The 18,243-nt window shown below is 34.7% G+C and overlaps 1 protein-coding gene across 3 annotated transcripts in view; it reads left to right on the top strand.

The window, feature by feature from the left end:
- Positions 1–15,668, top strand: part of ING3 (inhibitor of growth family member 3) — a 425,405-nt gene extending 409,737 nt beyond the window's left edge. Inside the window, exons 1-11 of one of the 3 annotated variants that reach the window (XM_085299723.1) lie at positions 59–3,401; positions 3,569–3,669; positions 4,901–4,966; positions 6,080–6,176; positions 8,099–8,170; positions 8,466–8,585; positions 10,265–10,323; positions 10,679–10,869; positions 11,963–12,155; positions 13,124–13,162; positions 14,672–15,668. In XM_085299723.1, the coding sequence (XP_085155849.1) occupies positions 3,574–3,669; positions 4,901–4,966; positions 6,080–6,176; positions 8,099–8,170; positions 8,466–8,585; positions 10,265–10,323; positions 10,679–10,869; positions 11,963–12,155; positions 13,124–13,162; positions 14,672–14,788 (1,050 nt within the window). In that variant the 5' untranslated portion in view covers positions 59–3,401; positions 3,569–3,573 and the 3' untranslated portion in view covers positions 14,789–15,668. Of the gene's footprint in view, positions 1–58; positions 3,402–3,568; positions 3,670–4,900; positions 4,967–6,079; positions 6,177–8,098; positions 8,171–8,465; positions 8,586–10,165; positions 10,324–10,678; positions 10,870–11,962; positions 12,156–13,123; positions 13,163–14,671 lie in introns of those variants that run through there. The other 2 variants (XM_085299721.1, XM_085299722.1) reach the window with 2 other exon arrangements.
- The last annotated feature ends 2,575 nt before the right edge of the window (positions 15,669–18,243 follow it).

The raw sequence follows: 18,243 nt of genomic DNA, 5'->3' as shown, positions 1-18,243 counted from the left end.
CCCGGCCGCTCGCAGCGCGCCCCGGCCCGGCCGAGGGCCCGCAGCGAGGACTCCCTGCCGATGGRATCTGCTGGGAGCTTCGCTCCTGGGCTTGTGCTGCTCCCTCAGGCATTTCTGGTGGCACGTCCCAAACTCTTTAGATTTTTGATCCCTAAGAGCAGTGATGGTGGGTTGGAGAATGAGTTATATCCCGCTCTTTCAGCAGGTAGCCATATGCTGTTTCTGAAACCTTCCAGCCAGCTCCCCTCGTGATCACACACRTGAAGTGTTTTCTTCTTACCCTCTTGTACCTTACCTGGCGCTGACCAAGTATACAGTCCACTTTAGGTTTCTCTCTTAATCTTTTTATATTTCTTATGTTTACATCCTGATCTCAAATGCTGCCTAATTCTGTTTGCAGGGTTCTTTGCCCTTTGATCTTAAGTGCAGTCTTCTCAGTGACTCGTTTCAGGACACAAAAGGATTGTTTTCCTCTAGTTAGGTGTTGCCATCATTTAACACACGATTAATGTATTTGTGACCATAATGAAAAGGGCTTTGTTAATGAAATTAAAGGATGTGAGGAATCATCAATACAGAAGGTCTGGACTTAGGATAAGGAAGAAAGAGCAAGGATTAAAGTAACAAGTCAATCTATTACAGTAGTATGAAATGCAGCACCATGCTTTTAATATCTTGCCATCTGGGAGCTCATCTCTTGAAAACAATAGTTTGACCTGTAATTCTTTGAAGTGAGATCTCAGACTGGGTTTGAGTGAGTTACTTTAGCAGTCCCAGCTGGTCTGTTTAATAGACTTCATTGATGCATGTTGATCAGGCTATAGGTTTTTCTGTATACTCTGGGGTAAGTGCTGTCCTGGCTTCAATGCTAAAGTCAAAGGACCTGAACAATGGCTCAGGAAATGAACAAAAGAAGATAACACTTGTGAAGTAAGTCTTGCTAGGAGCACCAGGAGAGGGAGGAAGCAGCTCATGAAATTAGGTAGTTCCAAATAAGATCACAACTTTGTCTTCTGTTGAGTGTGGAAACAGTGAAGCTGGTAGGTTCCTTAGCCTCAAATAAAAAAACTCCTCTCTTTTGGATGTTGGTTCTTCAGTAATTCTTGCATCAAATGACAGAACATCCCAAGATATTACAAAATGCCAGGACTCTCATTTCTTCAACATCAGTTGCCAAACTGCCAGCTGAATATTCCATACAAACTAGATTATTCTGATGCTGTGAGATAAGTGACTTACTGTGTAGATTCACTGTCCCCGAAGTGCTTGAAAACAGTACTTACTCAAGTGAAGCTGTTTCAGGAGTTCATAGGAGGTATAATGAAATAACTGAGCTGCTGCCAGAGTTGATGTTAACTTTATAGTTTGTCCTGTTTGGATGACATGGACTTCTAATGGGGCAGGTGCTGCTTGTCACTGGAAGAAATATTGGCAAACCAGCTGTATCTACTGTACATCTTGATAAAACTGCTGTGGAAAAAGTGAAGAACATCCAAGTTGTGACTTCGACTCTTGATCTTCAACTGAGACAGTTTTCACATGAAGCATAAAATGTCTTTCTCTGTTTCAGTTCAAGTCATGGATTATCCTCCAAGCCTCTGTGGTAAAATACCAAGCTTTGGAAAGAAAAGTTCTCTCTTCTAATAGAATTCYTGGCATCTCACCTGCAAAAACTGTTCTAAGAAATCACTCTGTCAGAATGTAGTGTCACAGTTGATTTAAAAGGAGGGAAGGGGGAAAAAAAAGGAAAAAAAAACTGAAGGAACTTGCTTATGCCAGAAAGAACCTTTTGGGTAATTGAATAGTCTGTCCTGTGTTCCCCCTTAACAGTCCTGACCTTTTAGGAGAGACCAAGTTTCTTTGAAAATTTTTCCCATGTGCAACTTCACACAGAGTGAAAGGTGTCCTCAATAAAAAGTAAAGATTTTTTTTTTTCCATATCTGGGATTATTATTATCATCTAACTGTTTTCACTCTTGGAATAGAAGAYGGAGCATTTTATGCTTTGGGTTTATAGAGCAGATTATAGTCGTTTGGCTGAAGATCAAAGCTTTTAGAAGCCTTCACAAAATATGAGCTACTTGCACTATATTTTGGGAGAAGATTAAGAAGCCTGAACAGGAAGCAAGTGGAAAGCGTATGTTCTACAGATTCGCCTAGCCTTAATCTGTTTTACACTAAAATTGTTTGACTATTCTGGGTATAAATAATGTGAGCCTGCATCCGTTTGACTCTTTTGGTTTGGGATTAATTGCTCTCTCTCCAGTCAGTTATTAGCATCCTGTTGGTTCTGATGCTGGGCTTTTCCAGCCTAGGCAAAATCAATAAATATTCCTCTTGGCTCATTCAGTGTGTGATCTTTAGTTATTTACATGAATAACTAGTTCTGGTCCTGAAAATTCATGAAGTGAGAATACCTACGGGCTCTATTGGATTTGGAGAATTAGMTCGTACTTGTATACTCATGAGTTTTTTGATCTACTTACTTAACTTTTTGAGATGATAGYCATCATGTGAGGCAGTTTTAATGCTGCATTCCAAAAAATATTTTGAGTGTTTCACACTGCAAGCTTGAAGGGGGTAGGAAGTTGATACATTGTCATGTTTCATTTGAAACTATTGCCTGGACAGTATCACTGAGAGTTCTGTGAAAACAACTTTCAGTACTATCATCTATCCTGAGACTAGTAAGGCTGTCAAAGCTAGTTTGACTGAGGCAGCTGCTTGGTCTTGGAAATATGCAAGCTGTTGAATGGACAAAAGTCCAGCTGTTGAAATACTAACCTTTAGTGCCCTTTTTGATGGAGGGGAAGGGAAGGGAATCCTCGTTCCTGTCTTAATAAATAACCAAACTAATAACTTGTAGTTTAACACTTTTCTTTCTTATGATAAATAGTTTTAAAGAATTGGTGGCTTTATTTTTCCCCTTCTGATGTTTCTCAGGCTCATGTAAGATGAGAATCCTGTTCAAATAGCATCTTTTCAGTGGATTTACTCCTCAATTCTACCTTGTGGGGGTGGGGGAAATAACCTTCTGAGTGCTTACTCTCACTCTTCCTAGCAAATTATGGAGAGGACCTTGACTTAAAGGTGGTGGCTTTACTCTTCTGTTGCTCTACCTTTTTGAAGCACTAATTCATTTCAATTATTTGGTTTTGTATTTGACTGTTTCTCTTAGGAGAACATTTTGTTTCCTGCTCAGTTTGTAACTGGCTAGAAAGTTCCAAGGTCAGCAGTCTAGAGCCCTGGGTGAGGAGTTTGGGTCATGCTTTAAGTCACTACCACTGCTCTTAGGGACAAAAAACCTTTAGAACTTGGAGTCCTGCCTGTCCCATGCTGGAGAGCACAAGAACCTTGATGAGAATCCTACCAGAATGCAATTCTGCTTCTTGGAAGTTAAGGTAAATATTTCCCTCCTCTGTCCACTGTCACTTGTTTTGTTTTTTCCCTCGAATAGTTTGCATCTCAGTCCTGTCAACTTCATTTAAGAAAAAAAAAATCCACTTTACTATATACTGTTTATGTACCTGAGATAACACACATCTTAAAATCTTTTCCTGTGCTACAGATGCAATGGATCAGCTTGAGCAGAGGGTAAATGAATTTTTTATGAATGCAAAGAAAAACAAACCTGAATGGAGAGAAGAACAAATGACGTCTATCAAAAAAGTAAGGACCTCACAGGAGTGGGTCAAACTTTTCTTTTGCAAAAGAAAGTAACTTCTGGGAAAAAAAATTATAGCCCCAGTTAAGGAAACTTAGAGTGTTCAGAACTGTGGCTTCCCTTGGGCTTTCAGAGACGCATAAAACTACCTAAAAGAAGAGAAACGGCTGAAAGGCTTCCTTGATCAAGCATTCTTTAATTTTACCCAATATGTACTAGTATTTTTTAAAAAAATAGGGATATGTAGTGGTGAGGATACCAGGTACTATGGTCTGAGCACAGCCTTTTAATTTTTGTTTCTGCTTGTATGACATGAAGCTGCATAAATGAATTGGCTTTCTTTCAGAGGATGTTTTCCAAGCTTAGGTTCAGCATTYCATTTGAGTCTGCGTATGTGCTTGTATATGGTATACTTAAGGTGTAAGTAGTGTTAGAGGGAGAGGAGTGGGAAGATGGATGTGTTTTGTTTTTTGTTTCATACTTCAGCACTTAGAGTTGGTAGTTGTATCGTTAGCAATGTAAGCAAGTCATCTCTTTTCAGAAAGAATAATCCTTTCTAGCCTCCTGCACTTGCTACTTCTGCCCACTGTTCAGCCAAGGATTTTTTTGCTTAATGAATGCAAATGGGTTTACATACATACATACAAATATAAATATGTGTATATATAGTCAATGCTCTAACTTCAATAGAACAAAATTAAAAAAAAAATCACTTTTGACTTCAGTGGGACCAAGATTTCACATAGTGTTCACTTAAGCAAGATACTTTCTAGTGGAAATTAGGAATGAAAAGACACTTAAACCTGTTTAAAATCAGAGTTAAAACATGCTTAAGCCTACTTTAAAGAAAATCCATGAATAAAAACTTCATTTTCAGTTAGAGCAGAGTTTAAATTGTGTTGTTTTAGTTAAACTGTTTTATAATACATTTATGTAARCTATGAGTCCATAAAATTATGTTCTATAATATAAAACAAATCCAAGACTTTGTTTCTTTTCTTGCAGCAAACTAGCTTGTGAAATCTGACTGTCACTGTCAACATCTTGTGAGTTGGCTTTTTCTAAGGCATGATTTTAGCTGATTGTTGTTTACAATACAGCTTTACAGTCTTTGAAAACTGACTCAGATCTCTCCTTTTAGCTTACATTTCACACAGGGTTACAATAGCTAACTGGAGTAATTTCTGTAATTTTTATTTTATATTCATAATTTAAAAACAAATCTCTTTATAACAGGATTATTATAAGGCCTTGGAAGATGCAGATGAAAAAGTACAACTGGCTAACCAGATATATGACTTGGTAAGTAGACAAAAATGGATTACCTAAATTTGCAGCCTAAGGACTTCTAAACATTTCGATAAGTATTTCAGCTGTWTTACTGTACTTGTATGTCAGCTACATACAGTTGCCATGAAAGAGACATTTAACTCACTATGAAACTTTGTTGCTTTGAGTAATAATTGTTACTTAAATACAAAAAAAACCCCTACAGTTTATTCTTGATTTCTTTGCTTCAATTTTAAGTGTATCTACTTTACATTTTCTCAGAGTACAGAACTTTCAAGTTAGACTGCAATAAAATAGATTAGAAAAAAATAAATATTCCTTATCTATCCTTTTTTGACTTCAGACTGCTAATGGATGTAAGAACTTAAGCTCTCTCATTTGCTTAGCTGGTAACTGCAAAAACCTGTTCAATTTGTGTAGTTCAGTGTATGGATAAGTATAGTATTCTGTTGTATGACTACAGATGACCAAAATGTTTTAAATATTTTAAGTACCATGTTTATTGCCAAGATGCTTAGTGTTTTTTKTCTTTTTCTTTTTTTTTTAATTTTCAGTATCCAAGAATGTGCCATACTTCTCTCAAAAGCAAGAAGTCTTTAAATTTTCAGTTTAGAGACCCATCTACTCCATACTTAAGGCTTTTGTTTTATATAGTGACATACAAATATTGTAATTCAACAAAATACTCAATTTCTACATGCAGCAGCCCAGCCATTTCTAAGGTGCATGTTCTTTCTCTTCTCTTTTCTATACCCATACACACCACACCTCCAAACCCTCTCCTTCTTTTTTTTCAAAAGAAGCTCTTAACCCGGTATCTTGGAATGTTACCTACAGTAAGAGGAGAGCTTCTAGCTGCTGAGCCAATAGGCAGTCTTAGTGTATGTTGTGATTGACTGGGCAAATGAAGAGCAATAGCCCTATTTTGATGTTATTTCTGGTGTTGCTGCTGAGTTACGGAAATGTAGGTAGCCAAGAAGTTAGGCTTCTGGGTGTGTCATGCTCAGTGCTGTATGCCAGAAATTTTCTGAAAGGGAAAATATTCAGCAGGCTCAAGATAAAAACATGTAACTATTATTGTTCCAGCACTGAATGTTATTTATTGTTGGTTTGTCTCAAAAACAGGTAGACCGCCATTTGAGAAAATTAGACCAGGAACTTGCCAAATTTAAAATGGAACTTGAAGCAGATAATGCTGGAATAACAGAAATACTAGAGAGACGTAAGTGTGCATATTTTTCTTAAAGAACATTGACAAGTTCTTTTTGTCAGTTTGAGAAATGAAAAAATCGTAAATTTGTTAGTGGCCAGTAATATTTCTGCTTGTTTCAAAACTGTTTGACCTAAATACTTTTTATCAGTAAATGATCTCAAGTTTTAGTTCCACCYTCAGTGTTAATTGATCAAGTCAAAATACAACTGGATATTTAGAATAACGTTTTTTGCAAAACAGTTGCAATTGTGAATTACTGCAAAAAGGTACAAAATTCTTTAAATCTGCTTTTAACACCTGTATGTACTTAGAAAAGTACTGCCGTGCAAACTTTCCGTTTATCTAGTTGAAAACATRCTGTTCCATAGATGAACTGATTACCACCAAATTGAGGAGAGGGGATATTTTAGTTATAGTTGTGGAATATTAAGYAAAATTAGGCACCCCCTCTGCTTTTGTGTTTTGGTGATAAAGGAAGAGGTAGACAGGGTAGAGAGGAAGAAACATTTTGGAGAGGAAACCTGCATGCTTAACAAATGTTGCAGTGCTAGTATTAAGAATGCAAACAAAAACATAATAGTATGCATTTCTGAGGATTTTAAGATGTAGTGTGATAGCTTTGTGGCTAGCTTGGTATAGGAGAATCCAACYTTTCTATATGCATCAGCATTTAGATGTCAAGTTCAAGTGTGGTTTTAATAAAATTCAAAGTTAATTTAGTTATTGTGACGTGAAGCTAAGAGTCATTGACTGTTCTTCTAACCCAAGGCTTGTGATATAGTAACCAAAGTTACACAAGGAGATTAGKAATACCCTTTTTTTTTAAACCTTGTATGACTTTATGACAAAAGATCTTTTTTTAGATATTTTATTTGTATTCAGTCTTTTAAAATAACAGACACAAAAAGAAAACAGCAAAATAAGTGTTTTTAATGAAGTGGCAACTACATAAAAGAGCAACTAATTTATTTTATTTGAAATCCAAGTTGCAGTTTTAAGTTGTGATACCACTTTTTGGTTGAGTCATGTGATTGCTGAAGTAAGTAAAGAGAATTTTGAGAACTTAAAAGATAAATGTACCAGACTGCATATTAAAATTCTTAAAGTATTCAGTTTTTTTTAAATAAAATGAAAAGTAGAAACCTCTTTGCATTTTTAGTAATCAGAATAAATACATGTTATGATGTTCCGCCAGAGGGCAGCCTTTTGACTAGTTCATAACGTGATTAATGTTTGCTCAACCAGACTATCTTCTTGTGCTTAGGACCTCTTCTAAAATAATTGTGATAACCTTCAGTCTAAAACAGGATTGCTGAAGTCTCATGTTCTCCTATCTGTTAGCGTTTGGCTTACTCCCCTACCGCTGCAGAAAATAAGAATGCTGATTTAAAGCTCATAGTATTGAATGTTAGATCATCTTTTACAGACATTTCTACTCGTTCGATGTTTTGGCCCAATGTGACAAGATGGGAGTTTGCCTTGTGAATACAGTTTATTCAGAAGCTACTGTATTTTAGCACACTTCTCTTCATGAAGATAATTATGATCTTCAATTTACATCAGTGCAGATCATTAGTACTTTTGGTGCAGCAGTCTACAACTATCACTGGCCTACGTGCAACTCATTGGAATAGGTGACACGATGAGGGCAATGTTGTTGCATCTTATTTTCATTGGCCTTAGGCTTAACTTACTGATTTCGATAATTATATGGTAGAAGTCATCAATTTTTAGTTTAAAGCTGTTTTATTCACTGTCTCCTTGTTATACTATGGGAATGGTTTCAACTATGGAAAAAATCATTCTGATTAAAATAAATGTAATTGCATAGTGATTTGGTTAATATTATAAAGATTCACTTAGTATGTAAAAATCAAAATCATTTCAATAATGACTTTCAAATTTTTCTCTCGTTTTTAATTCTATGTTAGGGTCTCTGGAGCTGGATACACCATCGCAGCCTGTGAATAACCATCATGCCCATTCACACACTCCAGTAGAGAGTAAGTTCTTGCAACTTAAACAAGTTCACTGTTTAAGTATTCTTATTTGTTGTCAATTAGTATTAGAAAAAAAAAATCCAAAACTATATGTATATTTTTTCCCTACGAACTCTGGAAAAAAAAGTGGTCATAATGCGATGATAATAACATCTATTCAGAGGAATTGCAAGAATAAAATAACAAAGTTTTACTGGAGGGATTTAGTTTACAATGTTGTTTCATTATCTCTAGTTACAGTTTTACTTTAAGGCTGAAAAGCTTTTGCGTTGAAGTTCACTACACTTCTTTTATTTAGAAAGGAAACACAATCCATCTTCTCACCATAGTACCACAGATCATGTTCCTGAGAAGAAGTTTAAATCTGAAGCTCTTCTGTCTACTCTCACTTCAGATGCTTCTAAGGAGAATACACCAGGTAATCTTAATTGTCACTGKACTTTACTACTTTTTAATAGGAAGAAACAAAATCCAATTATTAGTGAATTGTACTGTTTTTCRAGATCAGAGGTTAATATGTTTTAATGTTTTTTCAGTCATTTGAAACATGAGAAATTGCAGGCATTGTTGCCCATCTGTGTTGTCCATGAAGCACATCAGGTTTGTCATTTGACAGCTGTGTTAGCTGTTTCTTTTCCTTCACATTGCTTGGAAAAGAATAGCAGTACAGTTTCATTCAACCAGTTGTAGAAGTACTAGATTCAATGCATTCTTATTTTTGGAAAAGAAAGCAGTGCAACTACTTGCAAAGTAGAGAAGAAGATTGCAAAAGGCCCGAGGTTTTAGACGTACATTCATTACTTTACTACTACGGAACAGAAATGAGTTTCTCAGATACTGTACTGGGTGAACCAGAATGAAAGCAACATGACTGGAGATTTTCAAAGAATGTTTTTGCTTCAGTGAAGTGGAAGTTGAGGCAAGGTCTTTAGGGTCAGCGGTTTCAGCTCATGGCGCTGAGGAGCCATTTTGCGTTCGTTGTGTTTTTTCTTAGGGGGGTGTGTTCACTCTCTTAATTATTTTTAAAGGGTGTTCATGACCTATTTATTATTCAGCTATAGTAAAATAAAATCCATTGGAGTGTTGTGCATTTTTAAATAGGTGAGAAGTACTTTTGAGTAGTAAACTTAAAAAAAAAATCTTTGCTACTCATTTTCAGGTGAGGGTGTTTCATAGTTTCTTTTGTGGAAAATAAAAGCATTGTATTTTGTACATAACWTTTTTTCAAAATACTATACAGAAAGAATTTATCTCTTTTTGCTTTAGATTTGGCAGATCTGGTACATCTGAGTCACAGTTGTCTATAACCAAATTATTTAGTTACTGTGACTTTTCTTTTTTTCTTCCCTTTATGGACTAATCTCCTGAACTATAATGCAAATTGAACATTTCAGTGTCTGGCTACAGTAGATTTTGGAATTTAGTGCTGTTTACCACTTCTGTATATCTGTATAGTCTCCTTCATACTCTTTTTTCCTTTTCTTTCCCTCTCTTTTTTTTTTTTTCCTTTTTTCCCTTAAGGAGCTTTACATGGATGGCAAATGAAATGGATTTGCATTTGTCGAGCAGCTATCAATCTGTTGATTGCTATGGAAACTTATGTGCTTTTTTTTTAATTGTTGTGATCTATAGTTTTTTACAATTAAGATGTGTTACAAGTTTTATTTTAGAAACAGTRTTGTTTTACAGTCAAACTTTTATTTTCTCCTTGATGGTAATGACAGTGAGTATTGTTTTAACTGAGATTTGGTTTATACAGATGTAGCAACTGGACTGAGCAGGGACTCTTTGCACATGAAGTTAGGTGGGGAATTTTTTTTTTTCTTTTAAAGCCAATGCTGGCTGTGTTAAATAACTTTTTCTTACATTTTTCAAAATGATCATACTATTCTGATGCATAACCAGACTACCTAATCTTTCACTGGTCATATATAACTCTTAAAATGCAAAGGTATTTAGTTTCATTTTGAATTTCATAAATGTATTCTGTTCATCAAGGGTGTCGAAACAGTAATTCATCATCCTCTTCAAACAATGCATACAATACAAACTCTTCTCAACCATTGGCATCATATAACCTGGGCTCATTATCTTCAGGATCTGGGGCCGGTGCTATTACCATGGCAGCAGCTCAAGCAGTGCAAGCCACAGCACAGGTAATGTCAAAACATTCTTGAAGGTCTGCCATCCATTATTGATTGAGGAGAAAGATTAGTGATTTTTTTTTTTTTGATCGACATTTGCACTATCACTTTCAGCTAATAAAATTCAGTTTTCATATTACCGCTGTTCTTTGTGTAGTACAATTTCATCTTGTAAAACTTGCAAAAAGGGACAACTTGTTATATAGCTTTTCCTATGACATATTCTKACCTGCTTTTACTACTTACTATACGTTGTTTTGTTCATGGGGRTTATTAGTGAACCTCTGCAAATAATAGTTTGCAGCCTCATGTGTCCTATGTAAGAACTCTGCTGTGTGATCTTACAYAGTATCAGTATTCCTTTTAGATGAAGGAAGGAAGAAGAACGTCCAGTCTAAAAGCCAGCTATGAAGCATTTAAGAACAATGATTTTCAGATTGGAAGAGAATTCTCCCTCTCCAGAGATTCAACTGGATATTCATCATCAGCTCTGGCATCTACGTTAACACAGACACTAAGTTCATCAACCACAGATTCACGAAGTGGCAGAAAAAGCAAGTAGGTTTTCATTTTTGTTGACTGCAGTCATACTTAAATGCAACTAGGCTTTCTTTTAAAATGCATGGCCTGTATTAGAAATACCTTGTGTTTAATATTCCTGGGCCCGTATAGCCCATAAAACACAAGGTAGTTATTGTCTGCTGGCTTTTTTTGTTCAGGGCTTTCTTGTTTTGTTCTCTCACTTTTCTTTTTATTTAAAAAACCCAGTTCAGGATTTTAAATAGTCTTCATTTACTTTTTGTTCTGTTACGTAGTCTGGTTTCTTTTTTCATTCTTCTAGAGTGAAGATTTGGCCTAAAATCAAATATTAGAAATTACTGTGCAATGCTTTGTAGCTGGTTTTGAAATAGATCTGTGACTCTGCTTCATGCCACTTTGGAAATAATCATGACATTTTTGAAGGCTGAACATCTATGACAAGAAACAGAATGAATTCTATGTCTGATTAATTTAAAAGTATTTGAAGATTCTAGTGAACCAGTACTAGAAAGAACTCATCTCAACTCATGCACACTTGAGTTGCCTGTTTTCTTTTTCATACAGACTTGCCTGCATTCACAGTTCGTTTAATAATTACATCAGAAATATTTTTCATCTTCAGCTGTCTTGAGTGTCAGATCTAACCTATAAGCAAAATCATAGTATTTTTGTACTGGCACAGTGTAATAGACTGATGGTGCTTGAGTGGGAATTAATATAGAATCAATCATCTTCAAACACAGCTATCCATTGWACATGACATATAACATTTATATGCAAATTCTGTTTATTTTATTGGTAATAATTTGGATGGAGACTTGACACCAGGGCTATCGATGAAAAATGTTGTGAAGAAAAGCATTCATTAAAACCATTTGGCAGCTTAAATTCCATTGATTATAATAATCTGTCTTATAGGCATGGATTGATGCCTATACTGATGCCTCAACAGCATTCAGTATATCTATCTCGGTTCTTGAAATCTGCTATGGAATGACACTTAGAGATTTACATTCTGTAATGTTTCAGAGTCTGTGAAGTATTTGCTTTGTAATCCTTTCACCTGGTAGTATACATATTTATAGTATGTTATTTTTTTTTCTTTCTTCAGAAACAACAACAAATCCTCAAGTCAGCAGTCCTCATCATCTTCCTCATCTTCCTCTCTATCATCATGTTCTTCTTCATCTGCATTAGCACAAGAACTGTCTCAGCAAACAGCAGTAATACCAGAGTCTGATTCTAATAGCCAGGTAGACTGGACCTATGATCCAAATGAGCCACGTTACTGCATTTGTAATCAGGTAAGAGAGACTTCCAACCTGAAGTATAATCAGAATTGCTGTTTCATTGTAGATTTTTTTTTGTCTGATTGCTAATTTAAAAATAGATCAGAATTTCACTATTGAARATAGAATGTTTTTAGTGTTTACCTACTGGTGATATGTGTTGTGAACTCATCTGTTAAAGTTAAAAACAAGTGAGTTTTTCTGTGATGTAATATAACTGGAGGGTTCTAAATCTTTTACTCAAGACTTGAAGATTTCAAGATGGAATTTTAAGTAAATTCACTACGAATCTGTTCAAAGTTGGTAAGGAAGATATTTGCCAGGTCTCTCCTACTTTCCTTCTTGTTATGAATAATGGAGAAACTACTAGTTTAGTAAAAGCCACCGAGAAAATTCAGAGGATGAAAGAGGACATGAGAATTTTTTTTTTTTTTTTGAAATGTATGTTCTTATTTAAAATACTTCTAAATGTGCTAGGGTGGGGTGGTTTTTTCAGATTTTTATATATTTTTATACATATAATTATATATATATATTTGTATAACTTGTAAAAATATAAATTGTAAAAATTCTTTTGAAAGCATTTGGTATCTTCAAATAGTAAAAGTRTTTGAAATAGTCATGCTTGCAAGGGAGATCCCAAACAGCAGTATCATTGTGAAATCTGGACTGTTGATAAGCTGAGTAATATTGTTTAGACCAATTAAGTGCTTAGTTCAGGTTTTGAATGTTGACCTTGCTTATACACCCTGAAATATACATAAATATATGTATGTTTTTTCTTTTTTTTGCGCGCGAAAAACAGACTTGGAAATCAGTTTAGTATGAACATAACAGTCCTCAGATTGTATATGAGATAGAAAATAAAAAGATTATTGCTACTGTTAATGAAAAACTTCTCAATGGAAGAACTGAAATATTAGGCCTTTGAAAATGTCAGTTGCATATAATTATTAATAACTGTTTTTTATTCTTTTAATTAGGTGTCCTATGGTGAAATGGTAGGCTGTGATAATCAAGATGTAAGTAACAAAGTCCTAAAGATTCATGAGAGAGGCTTGTGCATATAAATATTGCTTACAGAAGTTAACTTGCTTTAGAGTAAGTTTTAGAGTAGAGATTTCTCTTTTTTTTTCAATTTGTTTTCAGTTTTACTCTCATGTACAGAATGATGAAGCTTTCTGGTTAAAAAAACAAGTAATTTTTCCATACTGCCCCGTAGCCCACCTTAGACTTCTTGGTAGTGATCTTTTTTTTTTTTTTTTTTTTTTTTTTTTTTTAAAAAAAGTCCTTTAAACATGTAGGATGGGTGGAAAAAATGGTAGAAGAAAACGTGGAAATATTTTTAATATTATTAATTCCAGATGCTTAAGTGTTCCATTTATCCTCCTAACTTAAGCAGAAAATGATTCGGCTATTATATGTAATGAAAATATTTGTACGCTCGGAACATTGTTTTTAAGAATTTCTAAGCTTATTTAGATCTTCTATTTTTAACAAAACCACTGTGTTTCTATGCTTACTATTTTTTTTTGTGGTTGAAAGTCTATTTTTACCAAAAACCAAAAGCATATGCAAAAAATGGAAGTAAAATTTTGAACCTTTACGTTAAACAACCTTGAATATTTTTTCAATTATTCACTGTCTTAAATGTTGTAACACTATATAGTAACATTTTTTTCCCTCTGTGAGCAKCTTCAGAATCAAAAAGGCTTTTTCCAATACTGAAGCTTTCTTTAAGTACTGGAAACGTACCACTTACTATTCTGATATTTATGGATTTCACTCTTGCTACTTCAGATTTTTCATTCTTGTTTCATCTTTCGTGACTTGTATTGAGACTGAAGGAATCATGCAGAAAGTCAGTTAGTGGAAGAATGAAGAAGAAAAAGCTAGAGGTTTGCAGTAGATATTAGAAATGGTAATAGAGCCAGGTGCATAGACAATTTCATGAAAATCTTAAAAGTAGAGCTTAATTGTTTGTGCTAAAAGTACAATGGGAATGTGTAATGAGTTGAACCATTCTTTAGGAAACTTCTCCCCATCTGTCTCCACAGTTCAAACTATTTTAGAAGACTTTATCCATTTTCAGGAAGATTTGACATATTTTAAATACCTTTTATTTCTGGGTACTTTTTGCTGTGTCACTACTAGTACCAGTTGTCCCATTCAAATAAAACAGTTTTAAAATAGTTAAGTTGAATGATTTAATAATTGACATAYGTTTTTGTTTGCACAGAAGTGAGTAATTACATCTGTGTCAGTTAGTGTTGTCAAAATAGATATTTCCTAAGCATAATATACTTAATTTGCTCTGTTATGTTGGTCCATTTGTGACTTCTAGTATTACATTTTTTGAGCGTAAATTAGAGACTGATGTACTCTTCTCATTTTGTCCTGTGATTTTTGTGTGAAAGGCAGGATCTGTGCTTCTTATTGGTGCTTCATTTTTATCAAATGCTTCTTGTGACCGGCGTTTCTTTTTTTAAAAAAAAAAAAAAAAAAAACTCTCTTCAACTCTGTTTTTATAGTGCCCTATTGAGTGGTTCCATTATGGCTGTGTTGGACTGACAGAAGCACCGAAAGGGAAATGGTACTGTCCACAGTGTACGGCTGCAATGAAGAGAAGAGGCAGTAGGCATAAATAAGCTTCTTCATTTGGAAAACAAATGACATACTAAAGATTTTATAGAGGACTCGGTGAGGACTGGGAAGGGAAACCACCGCACTTCTTGCCACCACTTAAAGAAGGCTTAACATAGCAGTCGTAAGATCTTGGAACTCATTGATTTTTGCTAGTTGTGTTTTAATATTGTAAGCAAATTATTTATGCACATTAATGTGCTACAGACATTATTCCAGTAAGCCTTGGATTGTTCCAGTGGCCAACATATGCAGACATTTGTATTCAAACCATTTTCTCTAAGCAATGGGCATTCTACAATAATTCAGTCTTCAAAGAATTCTGATAAGTGAAGATTTTAAATGTATGTTTTATATTCAACAGATATATTCTGCTGCATGTACTGTATTCAAGAGCTGTTATGTAACATTATGTATATAAATGGTGCAAAAAGTCAGTGCTTCTAAAAAGAATATAAGACAGTGGTTTTTAAAATGCCTTTATAGCTTTGGTTCTTTATGAAACTTCATTCAGCAGGCTGAAGAAAATGGTTCTTGTATACAGCGGGCTGTTGTCCTCTAGGGTACTTGAATATGTAAAAACAAAAAAAAAATGCAGTAGAATAAAACAAACTCGTGCCATTAGTCTTTATATGTTTCTGCCCCAGAGAAGGTGCAGGTCATAAGAGGAAGAAAAAAAAAAGGTGTTAAAGTGATGATAAATTTTTATACCAAATGTGTTTATTTTTTTGTGCAAGTAATCCTTTAAATTTGAATTGTATTAGGTGTTAAAATAAAACAAAACAATCTCAACTCCTGTTATTGATGTTTTCTGTATGTTTGTCAAAAAAGAAAAGCTTTGTCCCTGAAGCTGTTTTGGAAGAATATAGCTGGGTTTGCATAAAAGATTCTTGCCTGTGACCTGTGTGTTCATAGATCCTTTGATCTTTTTACAGGAGAACATTTTTCTGATGGGTGAATAACAAATGCATAGATAGGAAAATGCTGAAACATCATTTGCTTTAAGGTCTTTGACTCCAGACAGTCAATAATAACTATTGAAACGGGCACAAAATTTCTGTTTTCTGTGTGGTTAAAAAACCCTAACCCACGCACAGTGATAGGAAGGAGATCCTGCCTGTGGCTTTTAGAATGGCTGGCATGGATAGGAATAGGAAAGTGAGATGAAAACTATGGAAAACCTGTCTTGAAGCTGATTTATTCCTTCATTTCTCTTTTCCCTTGGTTAAAAAAAAAAACAGCCAAAGGCAAAGAACCTCCCAAAAGCACATGGTTCAGGAAAGAAGAAAGGGAGAAATAGTTCATCATGTGATGAAATTTCTAGCATTAACAGGGAGAATCACATAGGAGCCTTCTTAAGAGGCTTTCTAAAAACATTGGGATACATGAGGCCTGATAGCTGTGAACTGTACGTGTCGTTGAACGAAATCAGAAAACTGATTTAGACTGCAGCTTGTTCAGCTTAGTCTTTGATAATGAATGTAATGGAGGGGAGAAAATCTTTACAACTTGTTTATTTTGGACAGTTTGTAGATTTCAGACAATTTCCTCTTTATTGTTTTTTTTTGTTTTGTTTTGTTTTTTTTACAGCTCTTTCATACAGTGGCATTGAACATTATAGCTCCCCTTTTCTCCTTCCTCTTTCCTTCCTCTGCAAGAAGGAAAAAAAAAAATCATTTTGAATAAAGATTTTACTTACAACTCCCTTCACTTGCTTGGCATTCTCTTTGGGCTGTCAAGCTTGAGTTTAAAGACCAGGAGTTTTATGATAGCTTTTTTTGAAATGTTGCCAAACCTATGCAAAGGAAGAGAGAGACGGAGATAGTGGTTTAGTGCCTGGCTATAAAAATGGTGTCGGGGAAATAAAAAGAATTAGGTATATTAGTAATAGGAGCATGTACAGAAAACTCGGGCTTTATCTACATGAAAATGAAACCAGAGTGCTGTCACCTACAACATTTTTTTTTTTTTTTAATGGACATTTTTAATCTGGAAATGGGAGAAAAGTAGATATGTAAGAAGGAAAATGTGATTATGGATGATAATCCTCCTCAGTAAAAAAAAGTAGAAGTTAGAAAAATAAAGTGCAACATAAATAAGATTCCATTAAAGCTGTTTATGTGTTTCTATAGAAATGATGGCATCTAAAAAAACCACTGAGGACTAGAGTATTTGGTTTTAAGTTGGGTTATTGAGAAAATAAAGATGATAAATTCTGTTCTGCTGGTATACTGGTGCCAAGCTATGAATTGAAGTTAAGTGGCAGGAAATCCAGATTCCTCCTTAGACTGAGTTTTCAAATCTTTTAGGAAAATGCAGAATTAAGGCCATATAGCAAACTACGTTGCACTGGTGGTGACAGTTCCTAAAATGCAAAGATGAATAAATACAAAAGGAAAAAAATCAGTGTGAATACAAATTCCGTGTCCCGATAGACAATAATAACAGTAATGCTTTTTTCATGGGGTGGCTATTTAGGGAATTCACAAGGGGAAAAACTTACCTTTGTCATTATTAGTATGTAAGTACWTTGTGTCTAAGTTAAGAAAATAGAAACTAGCAAATCTGAACAAATTTGAAAAAGCCACAGTAAGGTAAGTCAAAGATGTAGAACAGTAGAGCCTGTATATGCTTTTTTTTTCTTTCTAAACAAGAAGCCTGTGTAAGAGGATTAAGGGTCAGCAGATGATTAAGAAGTAGAAAGTACTCAAAATTTACAAGACTTTGACAGAGAAGGTAAATTATTTCTTCACTGTGCAGGAGGTTAGAAAAATCTGAATAAAAGAGCCTTTTGTGCAGGATGTGCGAAGCTTGGTCTCAAAAGTGTGATGTCTATAGAAACAGATTTAGAACAAATTGGCAGGACCAGATTTGCCCATAAGTTCTGAAAGAACTCAAGTATGGAACATTTGAGCTAGTATTAMATATTGAAAAATGCCTCCTCCTAGAGGGATGGAAAGTGATAAATATAATGCTATTTTTTATAAAAAGCTTGCAAGTTATATCTACAGACTATTAATTTTGATTTGTCTGTACAGTGAGAAAAACTGATAAAGAATAGAGTTAGCAAATATGTGTGTAGATACATACTGGCAAAGAATCCTTCTGTCGTATTTAGCAGGGTTCTTGCACGAAGGCCAAGCTATTGTTTGCGTAGATTTTTAAAGGGTTTTAGACAGTGTCCCTCATTAAAGTTTCTTTAAGAAATGATGTGCTAGGAGAAGAGTGGAGGTCCCTAAAAGTTGCAGAATAGAATAATAAAGAGTATAGGAATAAATTACCAGTATTTTCAACAAGATAACGTTCAGCAAGAGTCCGTGCTACTCAACAGATTTGTAAAAGATTTATTAAAGAGGGTAAATAGTGACATAAGATTTGGGATTTTGGAGTTATTCTAGATAATTCTGCAGAAATACAGCACATTGYTCAGCAACAGGCGAGACGACACTAAGAATGATTT

The sequence above is a fragment of the Rhea americana genome, unplaced genomic scaffold, assembly GCF_003343005.1.
Source record: "Rhea americana isolate MKP2758 unplaced genomic scaffold, rheAme1 scaffold_152, whole genome shotgun sequence".
NCBI lineage: Eukaryota > Metazoa > Chordata > Aves > Rheiformes > Rheidae > Rhea > Rhea americana.
The sequence above is the reverse complement of the archived record's forward strand: the minus strand, read 5'-3'. Positions and strand labels throughout refer to the sequence as shown.